General features: G+C 41.1%; 1 protein-coding gene and 1 long non-coding RNA gene across 7 annotated transcripts in view; both read left to right on the top strand.

The window, feature by feature from the left end:
* LOC119916161 (major histocompatibility complex class I-related gene protein-like) overlaps nucleotides 1-17,346 on the top strand; it is a 30,983-nt gene that overhangs the window by 4,421 nt on the left and 9,216 nt on the right. For 5 of the 6 annotated variants that reach the window (XM_038736068.1, XM_038736067.1, XM_038736065.1 and 2 more), the window contains exon 3: nucleotides 16,489-16,764. The exons of the other annotated variant lie outside the window; for it this stretch is intronic. In XM_038736068.1, the coding sequence (XP_038591996.1) occupies nucleotides 16,489-16,764 (276 nt within the window). The remainder of the gene's footprint in view (nucleotides 1-16,488; nucleotides 16,765-17,346) is intronic. 6 annotated transcript variants of the gene reach the window in all.
* LOC119916163 lies at nucleotides 1,766-13,246 on the top strand. Its single transcript, XR_005447074.1, has 6 exons — nucleotides 1,766-11,945; nucleotides 12,090-12,267; nucleotides 12,367-12,425; nucleotides 12,502-12,552; nucleotides 12,680-12,736; nucleotides 12,828-13,246. It is a non-coding gene; the product is annotated as an uncharacterized LOC119916163 (long non-coding RNA).

Genomic DNA, 17,346 nt, shown 5'->3' with positions numbered 1-17,346 from the left:
TGGCATGGAGGCACTCATTGCTTGCCTAATTGTTTGAATTTTGTCTGTGAAGAAGGAGGCAGATTCATTGCAGGCCCTGGTGGATAGAAGTTTAGAGGCTACAGACACAGGAGGGTTGGTTAGCCTGTCGACAGTAGCAAACAGGCACGTGCATTATTAGTGTTTTTAAAAATGTTTTTCCTGTCAAAGACAGTTTAACAAAGCTAATTTTAGTGTGTTAAAAACATTATCTGGCCCACTTTTTTCTACAGGTTGCGGCTGACGAGGAATTAATACTAAATTTGCAGGATATGTTGAGTGCTTCCTGTTACTTAACACATTCACCATGCCTTTTCTGTTACCTGTCAAGACAGGGATGGAGAAGACTACCAGCACACTGGGCCCCGGCTAGTCCTGGGAAGAGTCATGAGTGCTATTTTCCTTGTAGCCTGGACCCAGCACATATCAGACAGAGCTTACTGGGTTTTTCGCCATTGCGGAGCGGGAAGGCGGGTTGTGCGCTGTATTTGTGGCACATGTGTCAAACCTGGAGGACTTAGCCTCTAACCCTAACCCTTTTCAGTGAGGGAGGTGGGGGCTCTTCCTCTTGGCTCAGTTGTCTCCCCCGTGATCAGAGCTCTCTTCTGGCGGGGGTTGGGGTGGCTCTCCTTCAAGGTTTCTGGCGTGTTGTGTTATGTCTTCTTCTTGTTTAGATTCCTCTTGTCTCTTGTCCTTGGCAGAGGGAACAGATGAGTGACGCAGAAAGTAAAACAGGTTGGAGCTGAACAATTTTACTCCTGACTTGTTAAGGCGAAGTCCATTTGCCTTAAAAAGATGTCTGCGGTACCACAGAAAGTAAAAGTTTTTGATGAAATGCATTGAATGGACAGTTCAGGCCGTTGAGAGCCACGTGTTCAATGCCATCAGTCTGCTGAATCTCTCAGCTCCTTTTCGGATTGGCGGTACAGGGCCACTGATAAACACCTCAGCATTCAAAGAGCTGACTGTGTTCAACAGATTATTAAAGTCTTCTTTCAACACTTCAGACTGTTGCTTCACAACATCATTGGTCCCAATGTGCAGTATGATGTTTTTCACAGTAGGATGTTCAGCCACGATATGCAGGATTCTTTCTGCCAAGTCAGACACCGTATCCTTCGGGTATTTTGGTGTTCTTACTGCACATGCTTCTTACATCATTTACAGCAGAATCACCCACAATCACAGTTTGAGGCCCAGTCGTTAGCTTTCCCTGCAGCCTTTTACTTTCTGATTTACTCTCAGTCCTTACCCTTCTGTGTGAGGACCGGAGGTTATCCAGGACATCAGGCGGAGATCCAGGGTCCTGCAATAGTGGTGAAAATCTGTTCTGCTGTTCAACACTTTGTTGTTGGGGAGGTTTGTTGCCAACTCTCTCTTTCGCAGCTGTCCATGATTGTGTCCTACCAAGAACAGGGGTTGAAGAGGCGCTCTGCCTGGATGATAATGCAGGCCAGCCAGTCGCATCACAAATCTCAGGGCGCAGGGTTCTGCCTGTTACTCATCCTCCCATTTCCCCAGGAAATGATTTACTCTTAGGCTTTGCACCAAGAGCGTTCCAGGGAGGACTCCCACTTTTAGATTTATTACCCAGTACACAGGCCTCCTGCTTCTTGGTAGTCTTGTTGGTGCTAATTAGCCGTGTGTTAGCATGCTCTTGTCCACTGTTTTGGGTCCACGGTAAAGTGGTGTCATTCCCACATAGTCCATTCACTTCCACATTCACTTCTAATCTGTGGATCTTGGTTTCCAGCACTGCAATTTTCTGTAGAAGTTTGTAGAAGTCATCCGTGAAGAAGGGGGGCATGTTGTTGCTAATTAGCATTAGCTATAACTCCAGTCACTGCAGTACAGGCTAGTGCTATTGATCGGCCGCCTCTCCATTCATTCAATTGGACAATGGGAAAAAAACGCAAATGACGTCAGGCGCTTTTCTGCTCAGAGTTCAATTTTTTTCAACTCGACCACGGGGAAAAGATGGCGGCCGCTCTAGACAGCTTCACTCGTAGCTGAAGACATTTTTTTTGATTGTCACACCTGTTAACAGTACTTTGCTTATCTCCTGACCACAAACAGTAATGTAATACTGCGTAAAAAATGAAAATACAAGAGCCATTGTTTTTTGTTTTTTTATTTTTGGCCGGAGATACTTTTGGCTTATGCTATTTTGGACTAGCTAGCTAGCTTGCCTAGTATTTGTTTTTCACGGCTGCAAAGGAAAACACGACAATGTCTGAAAAAAGAGGAAGAATCTTGGGAAAGGACAAAACAAACAAGCCAGATAAGAACCGTCTTTTGATCCTATAAGTAATACTATCCCTTTTGGTCCGGAAATGGAAGTAACCACTGTAGATATGCACTCTTATGCATCCCAAGAAAGTCCTGAAAATGTGCCGATTCCTGACTCTGCGCCGACTTCTCCTGCTCCTAAGAAAGGTAAATCTGAGCCAACCCTTGCCGAAATGCAAGACAACATCGTAAGACTGCTGGCGGAATAAATAAATGAAAGAGCTGACGGTCTAGAAGAGAAAGCGGGTGATCTGGAAAAGTTGATAAAACAAAATTCAGAAAGTATTAATGCCTTGAAAGAAAATTCAGAGTTTCTCTTCAAAGAGCTCCAAGATATGAAAGCAGATGTCACAACGGTGAAGACAGCAACCGTGGCCCATGACAGGAGGATCGCTTGAAGCCAAGGTGAATGAGGCTGAGCGCTATCAGAGAAGATGGAACCTGAGGCTCTATGGATTAAAGGAACAGGAAGGTGAAGATGTCACTCAGTGTATGATCAATATCTGTCGTGCCATCGTTCCAGAGATTGGTGAAAGTTTTTCGCTTCCATGTTGATGTCAGCCACAGAGTTGGAAGAAAGAACGGTGACAAAATTCGACCAGTGATCACAAGATTAATCTCCAGATCAACCAAAGAACTGGTATGGAAAAATGCAAAGGGATCCCAGTATCTCCTGTCCAGGAAGTTGCAGTTTGGTGAAGATCTGACGACAAAAGACAAAGAAAGTCGCAACAGGTTGTGGCCCCAAATTGAGGCGGCACGCAAAGAAGGAAAAAAAGCTTTCTTTATCGGAGCCAAAGCGATAATTGATGGGAAAGAGCTGCGGTCTTAAAGATGTCGCAGAACAATAAGTGCAACCTCATAACACTGAACATTAAGCTGAACATTGAATACTAAACCATCACTCATAAGGGTGTTGATAATCTTCTTCTCTTTCTATTTACTGTTGAGAGTAAGAATTATCTTTACCAGTAGATATGTCTTTATCAATATATTCATTCAATGTGAGGGGTATCAGAGACTTGTTGAAAAGAAAGGCTGTTTTTTTATTTTGTAAGAAATTTAAAGCTAATTTTTATTTTATACAAGAAACACATGCTTCAAATTCTGATTATAATTTCTGGAAGAACCAATGGGGAGATAATATTTGGATGTCTTATGGTAGCAATAAGCCTGCAGGTGTTGCCATAATAAAAGGAAACTTTAAGGGTAGAATCCTGAAGAGTAAATCTCATCTTTTTGGCAGATAGTTATTGCTGCAGAGCTCAATGACATTCTTTTCATTGTAGGTAATATTTATGCCACAAATATTAGCTCCAGGAATGGAAGTCTTTTTCAGAAATTTCTACATTCCTAAGATCTTTTCCTAAGGCAAAATTAATTCTGGGAGGAGATTGGAATTCCATTAAAGACCCACTATTGGATTGTAGTCCTCCACGACCAACAAGAGTGAATTACACTGCAGAGTTTGACCACTTATGCTTAAGTCTAAATTGTTTTGATATATGGAGGTATAGGAATCCTGACAAAATATATTTGACGTGGTGCACCAAAGATATAACTAAACAGTCTAGAATAGATTTCTGGTTAATATCTAGAGAATTAGAAAAACAGATTATGGATGTTTATATTAAGCCCTCTGTTCTCACTTAAACTTATTTACATTTCAGTAGTCTTAATAACACAACAGATGGAAAGAAACCTAATATGAGTTATTGGAAATTAAACACTAACATTTTAAAAGATGAACAGTTTATGGACGCTGCTAAATTAATTATTAATGAATGTTGGATTAAGGCTAAAACATTGAAATCCTATGGCACCCACTGGGAATATATGAAATATAAAATTATCATCATTGTGCAAACTGTGCAGCCCTGATGCTCTGAGTGCTTCAGGTAAAACTAGTTGATATGTAACCTGGTCTCCATCCTGTCTTTTGCGGAGGTTTAACTCATCATGCAGCTCCAATCGATTCAATTCCCTAAGCAAGAGAGGGAGCTCGGGTAGTTCCCTGCGCACAGTTGGAGGTGTTTTTTCTCCAAGTTCCAACTGAGCAATCACCTCTCTGATAGTTGAATCAGCTCTCTGCTTCTCTTTAAGCTCTGTGTGAGACAGGGAAGGAATGATGGGTAAACCAAGTTGGTCCTCTGCCATGTAACTCTCTGGAATGGCATCTGCAGAGACTGTAAGCGACTCAACAAGTGTGACACCAAAGCTGCTGGAAAAGGGGTCATCTGCAACTCCAACAAAATGACTTTCACAGATCGCTCTGACAAGGTCCTGATTCACCACTTCTTGGGTCTCTGTGTTAGCTAAGTGACGTTGAGTGAAGCGAGCTATGCGCTCTTGGTCTTTCTTAGACTGGGCATCGTCAAGTAGTTCTCCATGTGGTCGTCGGGAGAGGATTACTGTCTGTGACAACAGTAAATTGATTCCCACAAAGATAGGCGTGAAATTTCTCGGTCACAGACCATTTGAGGGCGAGAAACTCCAGTTTATGGGCCGGATAACGAGACTCGCTTTGTGACAGCCCTCGACTAGCGAAAGCTATGTCCCTAAGCCTGCCCTCCTGTTCTTGGTATAGCGCTGCTCCAAGACCAGTAGTACTGGCGTCTGTGTGCAGGATATAAGGCTACTTGGGATCTGCAAACCCAAGAACAGGGGCTGTGGTAAGCTTCTCAACGACGGTCTCAAATGCTCTCTGGCAATCACATGTCCATCGACCCTCAAAGGGTTGTCTGGGGTCATGATATTGATCTGTTCTTGCCTTGTCCTTTGAACTTTTGCGGAGTGGTGGCTATCCGCGAGTTAGATCATTGAGTGGCCTGACTATAGCTGCATAATCTTTAATAAATCGGCGATAGTAACCTGAGAAGCCCAGGAATGATCGCAATTCTTTTACATTTTTGGGAATTGGCCAGGTTTTTAAAGCTCTAACCTTTCCTAAACCCGTCTCAACACCATTCTCAGACACTACATGTCCAAGATAACGCACACTTGTCTGGAAAAACTTTTTCAGGAGAAAATTTCAGTCCATACTTCTTGAGACGTGTGAGTACCCGCATTATCCTGCTCTCATGCTCCTCCAGAGTCTTGGAAAAAATGATGAGGTCATCCAAGAAGACCACAACTTCCTTCAAATTCATGTCCCCAACCCACTTCTCCATCAATCTCTGGAAGGTACTAGGCGCATATGTTATGGCCTGCGGCATGCAGTTGAACTCCCAGAATCCCAACGGAGTGACAAAGGCTGTCTTGAATTTGTCAGCTTCATCAACCTCAATCTGGTTGTAACCAGATTTAAGGTCGAGCACAGTGAACCATTTTGATCCTGTTAGTGCAGAGAAAGTTTCTTCCAGGTTCGGGAGAGCATAGGCATCCTTTATCGATTGTAGGTTGAGCTTACCATAGTCTATGCACAAGCGAACATCATTATTACGTTTTATTACAACCACAATAGGGGAGGAAAACGGAGATTTAGACTCTCTTATCACGCCTGCATCAAGCAACTCCTGTAGATGTTTACGCACTGCCCCAATATCTTGAGGATGTATAGGTATGGCACAATGCTTGAAGGGAGTCTCATCATGGAGTTTTATATGATGTTTCACCTTGTCTGTACATCCAAAATCCAAATCGAGTTTGAGTTTGTTTCTGTATCAGCTGCATTGGTCACATTGTGCTGTGCTAGAATGCTGTGAAAAATCTCATGCTCAGTGATGACACAGGTAGGTGGGATCGTGACATCCTGTTACGAGTCATTTTTAATTACCCCAGGCACTTTATACGGTGAGTTAGCAGGGAGGGTTATCAGGCAACTTTTCACACAAAGTCCACCGGGCAACGATGACTGGGTGGGGTGTTCTATGATGACCCATTTGTCTGCAGTGGGGTCATGAATGTTGGTTGATCCCTCCAGAACAATGGTGTGGCTTGGAAGGAATGACAGCTCGTGTCTTCCCTAGCATTTTGACTAAACCCACATTGCCATCTTTGTTCTGATTTTGTCTTAGTTCAAATGTGTTCAGTACTACCCTGTAACCGTAATGACCTGGTCGGTGGTCTGGGGTCTTCATGTCTGATTATATTTCATATAGGACATCAAGTGTGTTTGTTCCTATCAACACTGGTGACCGGCTATCAGGGTGTACATCTGGGACAACAAGAGCAAGGGTAGCTACTTCGATGTCAACTTCAAGAAAGTCTTTGGGGAATGTAACAGCCATCTCTATGTAACCTAGATAAGGGAGAGATTGTCTGGCTGCACCTTCAACCTCTAAAAGACCCTTAAGTGGTTTGATGTCTTGACTTGATAAGTTCTGTTTGTAAAATGACTCTGGAACCGTAGTCACCTGAGAACCGGTATCCAGAAGGCAACTACAATCGGCATCAGCTTTTCTGACAAGAGCTGTGAATATGGATCCTAATAACCCTTTTGGCAGTTTGCAGACTGGTTTCTTTGTATAGGACTGTCTAAGTTTAACACGCTGTTTGTGCTTAGTTTCAGCTGATTGACCCGCAACAGTCCCTGTCCGTCCCGTAACAGAGACTGTGTCTAGTTTAACTGTTCGGCTGCAGCTGTAGGGTTTTCAATTTCTCCCTTTCGTTGTTTTTCTTTCAACAGCTTTCTTTTCTCTGCGACCAAATCTGGGTTTGGGTCACCATCACGGTTGGTTTTGATGTGTCCATCTTCGCCACATAAGAAACAGTACCATGGTTTCAGCTTAGAGCTTCGATTCCTGAATGTTTCCTGCACACGCTCTTTCATCAGTTTCTCAGATTTCTGTTTCTCAGCTGGCTTGCTGCCATGAGCTCCACTGGAATTGGGGGCTCTCTTGTTTTGTCGTCAGTGTTGCTAACTGACTTTGGATCTCTGCTACTTGTCTACTAAGTTCAACACGTGTCCCTTTCTTTCTCAAAACTACATGCAGTTTGTACATGAGATGTTGCTTTCTGCTTTGTCGTGCGTAGGTGCTGTGTCATGTCTTCCTCTGTGCGTAACAGCAATAACAGCTCAGTGAAGGATGGCGGATTCGTCTTCTTTTGCTTTAACTGAAGTTCTGACAGAAGAGAATAATTCCAACATCCCCTGCAAAACTAAGTGAGAAGGTGTTTGTTGACTTCTTCACTCGAAACACCGCCCCTTTTCACAGCTAAGTTTAACGCTACCTGCAGGCGCTGCAAGTATGCAGATGGTTTCTCACCAGCGTCTTGAAATGTGTCAAGAAATTTGGCATACAGCTCGTCACCATCTTAAACTGTCCCATAAGCAGAATCTAGCAACTGGAGATAAGCAGAAGGCAAGCTTCTAGGGTTTAAGTGCTTGACTACATCAGCCGCTGGAGGTAAGAGGCTTTCAAGTATTCTCCGAGACCGCTGAAGGTCTGATATGGTAGGATCAGTCATGACAAGTTCTACATTGGATCACCGGGAATCATAGTCAGGTTCATGAGCAGGTCTGGGGACCTTTCCTGAGAATGCATGGAGTCTCAGTGAGGAAGGCATTTGTAGTGCACTGTCTTCCCTTTTCACAATATGCTCCACTACAACTGTCTGAACTTCTGGTGGGCTGAGATCATGTGCAGTAAGTGCGGTAATATTCTGTCCAACACTTGTTGATGCAAGATCAGCAATAGATTCGCTTATTTGGGACATCATGTCTTTGAGAACCTCGGCATAATCCCTCCCACTCAAGTTAGCAAGCCCTTTAAGTTCAACAAGATAGGACTGAGTGGTGGTATTTCCAATTGTCTGTGTGTAAACGCTAGCAAAAGACTCTACCATCATCAGCTGCGTGAATGTAAGGCAGTAGCGGCTTTAAGGTTTCCACGGCAACTCCAGTTAGAGAGTTGTACTCTATGATTATGCTCTGGAAAAACTCTGAGGAACGGTCATCTACTGTTATGACTCTGTTAATGGAACCGTACTGTTTTAGGAAATCTACAATTTCTTCTTTTTCAGCTCCAGCTATTCCACTGACCATTACAGAGTTTGGAACTTTGATGTTGTGTATCAAGGACAATATCCATTTTCTTTTGTAGTCAGAGTGTTCATTAAATATTGCAAATCAATTATCTGCTCCTGGCTGGCTTGCCACTTTTATATAACACACGGCTCCTAACCCTAATAAAAGGATTACAGACAGTAAATTATTTATTACAAAATATTACAGCTAAACTGGACCAGAATCAGAATTTTCTAGACTCGGCAAGGAGCAGAATGTTGTTTGTCTGGCAGGTGGAATGAGCCTCACTGAACACCGAACTGATTTTCACGCGGGGTTTTTTGCTGCAAAGGTCATACATGTAGCTATGACACAGGATACATGGTTCGGCGTATTTTAATATTCATAGTGGGCTTAACAGTAATAGAATATTCTGATATATGATATAAAGTGACCAGATGTCCGAGATCAAAACTGGGAACATAATCCCCGAAAAGGGAAAAACGGGGACATTTCCAGTTTGACTATCAAATGTTTTCTATTTTAAATTAATACTATTACTTCTATTCAAAGTTTTTTTCTGTATTGAGCCAGGGTAAGGGAACCAAAAAACGGGAACTGTCCCTGTAGCCTGGTACGTCTGGTCACCCTATGATATGTGATGTAGGTTATGATAGGTATTTTGCAAATCACATACTATAAATATGATAGTGAAGCAGAAATAGATAGTGAGAGTAAAGTCAGATATTTTAATAATTTGAACCAATACAATATATGATTAACAAACAAACAATATACGATTAAATGATATCTCCAGTATACTTGAAGCTTTTTATATTTGTCCCTCTCTGTCACACACACAGTGTACTAACACTTTCTTCTGCATCCATCTCCTCCCGGCCCTTGACATTTAGCAGCCCAACACACACACACACAGACACATATGAAAGCTTTGCATGAGCTAAAACCCCTGAAAGAGAACTTTTTTGCAGAGCTTCTTTCTCGTGCTCCCTTTCTGCAGTTCAAGAGAGGTGAGTTTGGCAACGTGGTGCAGCCTTATCCTGAAAAACACAGACACAACCAATGACAACAAGTCAGAATGATGGTTGTCGATGCCAAACTGTGTCTCCTCAATGTGTTCCCAAGCAGAAAAACATCCTCTGTTCCAATCTCCTCCCGGACGATGTGTGTGACTGTCGACACCTTAGGAGCTTGCACTGTTGAAGCTCACCCTCTCTGCAGATCTCAGCACCTTATTATGATAATAATAATAAAAACATAATACATTATATTTATATAGCGCTTTAGACAGTGCTCAAAGACACTCGGAACAAAGCAACCTTAATATACAAATATGGAATATGATCAATAACGCGGTGAAATACATAACGGAGAAACTGGAGGCTTCTGGTGAGTACAGCTAGCTAACTAGTAAAACAGTTCACTGTAACCCGATTATGATTTTAGATCAGCTTTATTGTTATTAATCATTGGTAATGTCAGCTCAACATAATGTTTGCAATTGAGATTCTTATGACTGGAAGTCATGGGAAGGGAGGGGCCGTGTGAGATGTAGCAATCATAAGTTACTTGTATCCTAGATGGCTATAGCTAGATGGCAAGTTTCCTCGAACTTCAGTTGAATACCCAACGGTCAAAATGTAGCCATAGTAAGCTACTGAGTAGAGAACAGAGGGAAAATAGCTAAATTTGACAACTGAACATGCTCTTTTGATGTATGTGGGGTATTAATGGCAAGTTAAATGATTACTTTTATTATATTATTATTATTATTATTATTATTATTAATAACCAGGTACTAGGCAGGATAAATAAAATAAATAATTATATTACCTTTTAGTTAATTGGTCTTAAAATCCTAAGAACAATTATAAATCATAAAGTTACTGTTGAGTAGTGGTAGCTGGATCTATTGTTTGTTACAGAGACTATGGTGAAAGCAATGATGGAGACCATGAGGACTCAATACAGTCGATACCTGAAGTCAAAGCCATCAGGCAGTGATACATGATGATCAGGGTACATTATCCACCCCTGTTTTGTGACTTTGTGTGTAGGCAGTATTTATAAATAAGACCCCCTGGCCTGTAAGCAGTAGGCTATATGATATAGGCTTATGATGATAAATTATTAATGCATAGCGTTACCTTGAGATATTTTTCACAAAGAACTTGATGGATGGCCACACAGGTTTCAGGAACAAACGTACGAATTGTTGAGCAACCAATCGGAAATTGGTAAGAAAGGCTCTGGAAGGTTTCACCTGTAAAAGAAACCCCAAACATGTTAGGTAATGCGTTTCACTTCATCTAAGTGTATTGTATGAGTAAAGTAGGCCTATATAGACGTAGGCTAGTCTATATACATTTTAGAACCTCGCCTGTTGCCAGGAATCTTAAACTGATGATACACGGAGCTACTTTTTGAGCAATCATGCTGGGCAACATTGCCATCAGTGGTAATGAGTAAAGATTACTGCCGTAATCCCCTTCCCCCACCACTCCGCCACCCGACTCACTCCGCCGCTATCCGTTCAAAACATAGTTGGACTTGCCACTAGCAAGATTGCCCAGCAACATTGCTCAAAATGTTGCCCCGTGTATCATCAGTTTAAAGTCACCATGAGGCGTTCACCGGGAGAAATGCAGTCTCTGACATTTGTGTTTTTTCTGGCAATGAGTGGAGTAGCCTAACCATGGTCCGTAAAGGCTTGAAAGCCGGAGGCACAAAACGGGCAAAGTTCAAAAAATCACAGCAAAATGTTGCCTTTGTACCGCTGTAGTAAAAAAACATTATCAATGGAGATATTATGAGTCACCATGGCAACAGCGTCAGACAAAAAGAGGTCGCCATATTTCTCCCCAGCAGAACTGGATGTGCTTATGAAAGCATATGCAGAATTTGAACACGTTTTTTTTTTTAAAAAGCAACACGGCTGCAGCCGCGAAGGACAGACAGTTAGCTTGGGAGAAAATAGCTGCTCGAGTCAATGCGTAAGTTTACATTTTAATTACTTTTATACAGTGTTGGGTGTAATTAATTACTAAGTAATCTAAATAGGGGGTGCTAATGGATAAGACACATGCCTTTGGTGTGAGAGACCCGGGTTCAACCCCCCACTCTGACCCATCCACCATTGTGTCCCTGAGCAAGACACTTAACCCCTAGTTGCTCGAGAGGCGTGTGACCTCTGACACATATAGCAATTGTAAGTCGCTTTGGATAAAAGCATCAGCTAAATGAATAAATGTAATGTAAATACTGTAATTTAATTAAAGACTATAAAACAATAGTGGATTTAACATCAAATTTTAAAAGGTATATTTTTAATGTAACCTTCTCCCTCTAGTTACACTTTGGTCAATTCAAGAATAATTTATGCAATTGGATATTGTTTATTTGAAAGCATTAGAAGTGCAGTTTCTTGTCTCTCCTAATAGTAATTATTACATTGATCTAACTAGACTTGTTGAAGATGTAATTTGTGGTTGGTAATTAAGAACTATTTTAGACTGTTATAACCCAACTGTCATAAAGTCAGAGTTGAAACTGGAAGAACAGTATTTTATTAAACCTATTAATTTAATTTTCATGTCTAGGTGCAATCCTGCAGGCATTAAAAGAACGTGGCAGCAGTTGAAAATGAAATATAAAAACATAATTCAATCAGGTAAGCCTTGAGCATATCATAGGTGTAGGGTACCTGGCTTTACAAACATTTGACATATTAAATGACTAAATAGCATTCAGTGTCTAGACGTGCAGCAGCATTTTTGACATAGATCTAAATGTTCATTCTCATTTGACTACTCAGCCAACAGAAAGAAGGCAGAGGCTTGCAAAACTGGGGGAAGGACCTGCACCACCACCTCTGACAAATGCAGAGGAGATGGCCCTGAGCCTGAATGCGGGAAGGCCAATGGCTGAGGGAATACCTGGAGGGACTTCATCAGAGCCAGTCACTCCAGAAGATTTAAGTGCCTTCATAAAATGTAAGAGGTCTACCTACATATGTGTTGTTTTTTATATAGCGTATTTGTGATATTTCCATTTATATTACTTTGGGTTGGGTTTTTCGTTGGTCCCAACAGATTCGGATGGTAATATCTGTCTCTTGGAGCCTCCTGTCCCAACAGAACCCCAGGCAGTTGTAAGTAGCCTACTCCATACACCATAAATTATGACAAATAGTATTATAAAGTGTACTGAAATGCTCATCTTCACAGGATGATGGGGATGAAGAAACCGTTTCTGCTGCCACAGACAGGCCTACAGAGGTAATGATATGATGTGTCTACACATCAAACAAACTACACATTCACATTTATTCACATTTTTATGTGGAGTAGCCTATAGAATCTAAGTTTATATCTATAAATGGTCATTCTTTTCTCTACCCGCCAGAGTGTGGAAGAACAGCAGGAGGAAGGCCCATCAACTTCTGGTGCACAGATGAACACAGTTCAGTGATTTACAGTAAATGCCAGAGTTTAATTCTGAATTTTAGAACTACATGATGTAACTCTAATCTACAATTAATTAAAAATTTCAGTTGCCAGTTAAGGAGTTATATAGACTTCTTCTTATTAAAAAGAACAGCAAAGAACTTGTATACTTGGACTGCCAGATCCAAAAGGCAGATCTGGAAATCAAGATTCTGAAACAAAAGCTAGAGGTGAATGTATGGTCACAGGTGAATTCTAGGAAGTATTGAAACTATATTAAAATCTAACTTTTTTTTTTTTGTAAGAAATGAAGAACACCATATAAATTGCTGTGATTTTGTGTTTATTCATTTTTGTTTTTGTGGTGGTGGATATCATGATTGATCTGAGAAGACATTGCGCCATCCTGGAAATCTGCAGGATTGATGGGGTCTTCCTCTGGGTCTTGTAATTGTAGGACAGGGTGTTGCTCCCCTCTAATTATGGCAATATTATGGAGAACAACACATGCCACAATAATAATAATAATAATAATCTTTATTTGTAGGGCACTTTTCAAAAACAAGTTTCAAAGTGCTTTAACAAGTGTAAAGACAATAATACCCAAAAGATAATAATACAAAAACAATACAAGATAAAAGCATGAAAACATCAAAAAGACTAAAATACACGTTTTAGATAAATATAGAATTAGTAAAATAGAATAAAATAAAAGGAATGAAACAAAGTCAAATAAGATCGGGAAAGGCTCTCCTATAAAAGTATGTTTTAAGAAGGGACTTAAAAGAGTTCACTGACTCTGCCGACCTGATTTCCTCGGGCAGGCTGTTCCAGAGCCTCGGGGCCCTGACAGCAAACGCTCTGTCCCCTTTAGTTTTCAGTCGAGACTCTGGAACAGACAACAGACCTCTGCCCGAGGATCTCAAGGTGCGTGCTGGTGCGTATGGGAATAAAAGGTCAGAAATATAACAAGGCGAGAGGCCATGAAGAGCTTTAAAAGTGATCAATAGTCAAAGTCAATTCTAAAACATACTGGGAGCCAGCGTAATGGGTTTTGGGTTAAACAGGTGAAAAGGCTGTTGCAATAATCCAGGCGTGATGAGATGAAGGCGTGTAAAATGGTCTCGATAACATAGATTGAATTTTTGCTATATTTCTAAGTTGATAAAAACATGATTGAACAAGCTTTGTGGTGTGCTGCTCGAAATTTAAATTACTATCAAACCAAACACCAAGGTTCTTTGCCACAGGCTTAATGTGATTTACTAGGGAACCAGCAGATGGCAGTATTTGATTTGCCATCTGCTGGGACCCAATGACCAGGATTTCTGTTTTGTCTGAGTCCAGCTGGAGGAAATTATTTGACATCCATTTTTTAACTTCACAAAGGCAGTTGTTAAGTGAACTCAGCATTCCAGGGTCTGTGGATCTGATGGGCAAGTATATTTGTGTGTCATCAGCATAAATATGAAAAGAAATGCCATGTTTATGGATAATATGTCCAAGGGGAAGCAGATACAAGGAAAACAAAATGGGTCCTAAGACCGAGCCCTGAGGCACACCATATTTAACTGGACAGAACGAAGAGACATAGTTGTTTACAGACACGCAAAACTTCCTATTTGACAGGTAGGATGAAAACCATTCTAGGGCTGTACCAGTGCCTCAGTCTGTCTAACATGATGTTGTGATCAATAATGTCGCAGGCACTTTCAGGGGTTACCCTAAGGTAACGTAGGCACTGGAAATGTGCTTTCAACAGGCCTATGGTCATCTCCACCCGGGCTCTCGTCCTGCAGTGTGTCACATTGAAGCGCTGCTGTGGGCCTGGTTCAGATTCTGGGTAAGGGGTAATAAGATTTGGTCAGCATGGGTAACCCCTATCTCCTAGCAGAAAGACATCAATCTCTCCTGTAAGAAAGTTCACATTGCTTTAGAGCTCCATAGAAATTCCCCTGTAAGTGTGTAGTGTATACATTGAAATATGTGTGTAGGACATACATTTACTTACCCCTTTCCAGTCTGTTGCTCAGGGTTGACTCCCGATAGATTCTTGAGTCATGAACAGAGCCAGGCCACTTGGCCTCCACATTTGTGATTATATGTGCAGCGTCACATATGATCTTGATAGTGCAAAGAATGAGAGATGTTACAGTATTGTGATGTAGTCTTTGACCATTAGAAACAGTAGGCTGTCAGTGTACCTGCACATTTATACTGTGGATGGATCTCCTGTTGACATATTCCGCTTCATTTTCAGAAGGTGCAATGATCGGAATATGTGTGCCATCAATGCATCCAACCACATTCGGAAAACCTAAAGGGAATTCTGATTATTAGGTTACTTCCAGGGTTCGCAGCAAGATATTCTTAACTGAATGTCATTTATCAGGTTAGCCTCATTTAAACCTATTTATACACCACTGACCTGCAATCCTGTGAAACTCCTCTTTGATGACTCTCACTGGTTTGGGCCCAGGAAACAACACAAATATTCTCAGAAAGCGCTTAAGAGCGAGGCACACTTTCCTTACCGCTCTGCAAACAGTAGCCTTACTAATATGTTCTGCATCCCCGATGTTATACAGAAAACTACCATTTGCAAAGAAACGCAAAGCATCTGCTCGAATGTAAGAGCACAGCCGCGATGGTTGATGTTTCTGATGTAAGGATGGATGAGATTATGGATGTATGTTATTGACTGTAAAGAAAAACGGTACCACTCAAATAAAAATTAATAGGGATATGACAAAATATCCACTCTGGGCCTCAAAATCCTCTCCTGACGTAAATGTAACTCCCTACGAATTAAGCCTCTTCATCAACAGGATCGTCCATAAAAGGACATGCCATTTCATTCCCTTTGATGCTCTCTGTGTGACTGAAATGTGCGCAATGAATGAATGTACCGAAAGAATCAATGAGGTGTTTGAACACCGCTTCCTCTTTAAAAAAGGGGAGTAGACCAAAAGAAACTCTGAGTTTACTGAAGAAAACCTGCTCCCAACCAGGTTAGGTTCACAGAGTAAGTTGCCATGGTAACCGACTCTGAGTATAAGTTACCTCTCTTTCAGAAACGGGCTTGACTTACTCTGCTTTCTTGGGTTTAACGTACCTCCCATTCTGAAACCGAAAACACAGAGTTTCCCTCATTTCAGGGATAACATGCTCAGAGTTTTCACTTTTTTTAGGTGCACAGAATGCAAGAAGACATACACATTTTCAATAAATTTTAAGATGTGAAATACAAATTAGGTTTCATTACTGATAGAAAGCAAGATCGAGATATCTTCAAATTCAAATTAGCTTTATTGGCATGAATGTGTAACAACAATATTGCCAAAGCATCATACAAACTACATGAGAACAATCAACCCCATACATTTCATTAAACAAGTAATTAAAGCGTAATCAAAGCGTATATGTCTTTGTGTTAAAAAAATTAAAAATAAATTAAAAATGAAAATAAATAAATAAATAAAACTGTAAGTGTGCGCGTGTGTGTGTCTCAGCTTGAATTGGTAAGGTTAGGAACCACAAACCAAGCCAGAAAGCTTGGCTCAGACATGAATTTAAGCAGCCACATTAAGACAATTACAAAGTCAGCCTACTATCACCTGAAGAATATATCAAGGATTAAAGGACTTATGTCTCAGCAAGACCTGGAAAAACTTATCTATGCATTTATCTTCAGTCGACTCGACTACTGTAACGGGCTCCCTAAAAAAAATCCATCAGACAGACTCTCTCTCTCTCTCTCTCTCTCAGGTGGACACATTTTACAGCAGATGAGTGGCTGTGAGTGGGATGATGCGACTGGAGAGTTGAGTGGTTTTATGCAGTTTGGTTACGATGGAGAAGACTTCCTGGTATTCGACCTGAAGACATTGACTTGGATTGCTCCGAAACAACAGGCTGTTGCCACCAAACTGAGATGGGATACTTCTGCTGAAATAAAATACACTGTGCACTATCTCACTCAGATGTGTCTTGAGTGGTTGAAGTTGTTTCTGACCTATGGCAAGAGCTCTCTGCAGAGAACAGGTAGACTCACATGACCTGATTAACACAACAATGTTCATATAGCCTTCTGCACTGCCATTGTATTATCACAACAATTAGTCTGATATTTCCATATTTTGTGGAAATCAGATTTTATTTAGCCCCTATTCAATCAGAGACATTTTGGGTGCTCTTGCAAGCACGTTGGCGTTGTGATTCATATCTTGCTGTTTATTTCATTTAATTGTGATGATTACAACTGACAACTAATGAAAATCCCAAATTCAGTATCTACGAAAATTAGAATATTACTTAAGACCAATACAAAAAAAAGGATTTTTAGAAATATTGGCCAACTGAAAAGTATGAACATGAAAAGTATGAGCATGTACAGCACTCAGTATTTGGTTGGGGCTCCTTTTGCCTGAATTACTGCAGCAATGCAGCGTGGCATGGAGTCGATCAGTCTGTGGCACTGCTCAGGTGTTATGAGAGCCCAGGTTGCTCTGATAGTGGCCTTCAGCTCTTCTGCATTGTTGGGTCTGGCGTATCGCATCTTCCTCTTCACAATACTCCATAGATTTTCTATAGGGTTAAGGTCAGTTGAGTTTGCTGGCCAATTAA

This window comes from Micropterus salmoides, unplaced genomic scaffold (assembly GCF_014851395.1).
Source record: "Micropterus salmoides isolate LMB-PRFRI ecotype aquatic unplaced genomic scaffold, ASM1485139v1 Ms_hic_scaffold_21, whole genome shotgun sequence".
In the NCBI taxonomy this organism is placed as follows: Eukaryota; Metazoa; Chordata; class Actinopteri; order Centrarchiformes; family Centrarchidae; genus Micropterus; species Micropterus salmoides.
This window is presented reverse-complemented; position numbering and strand designations above follow the sequence as displayed.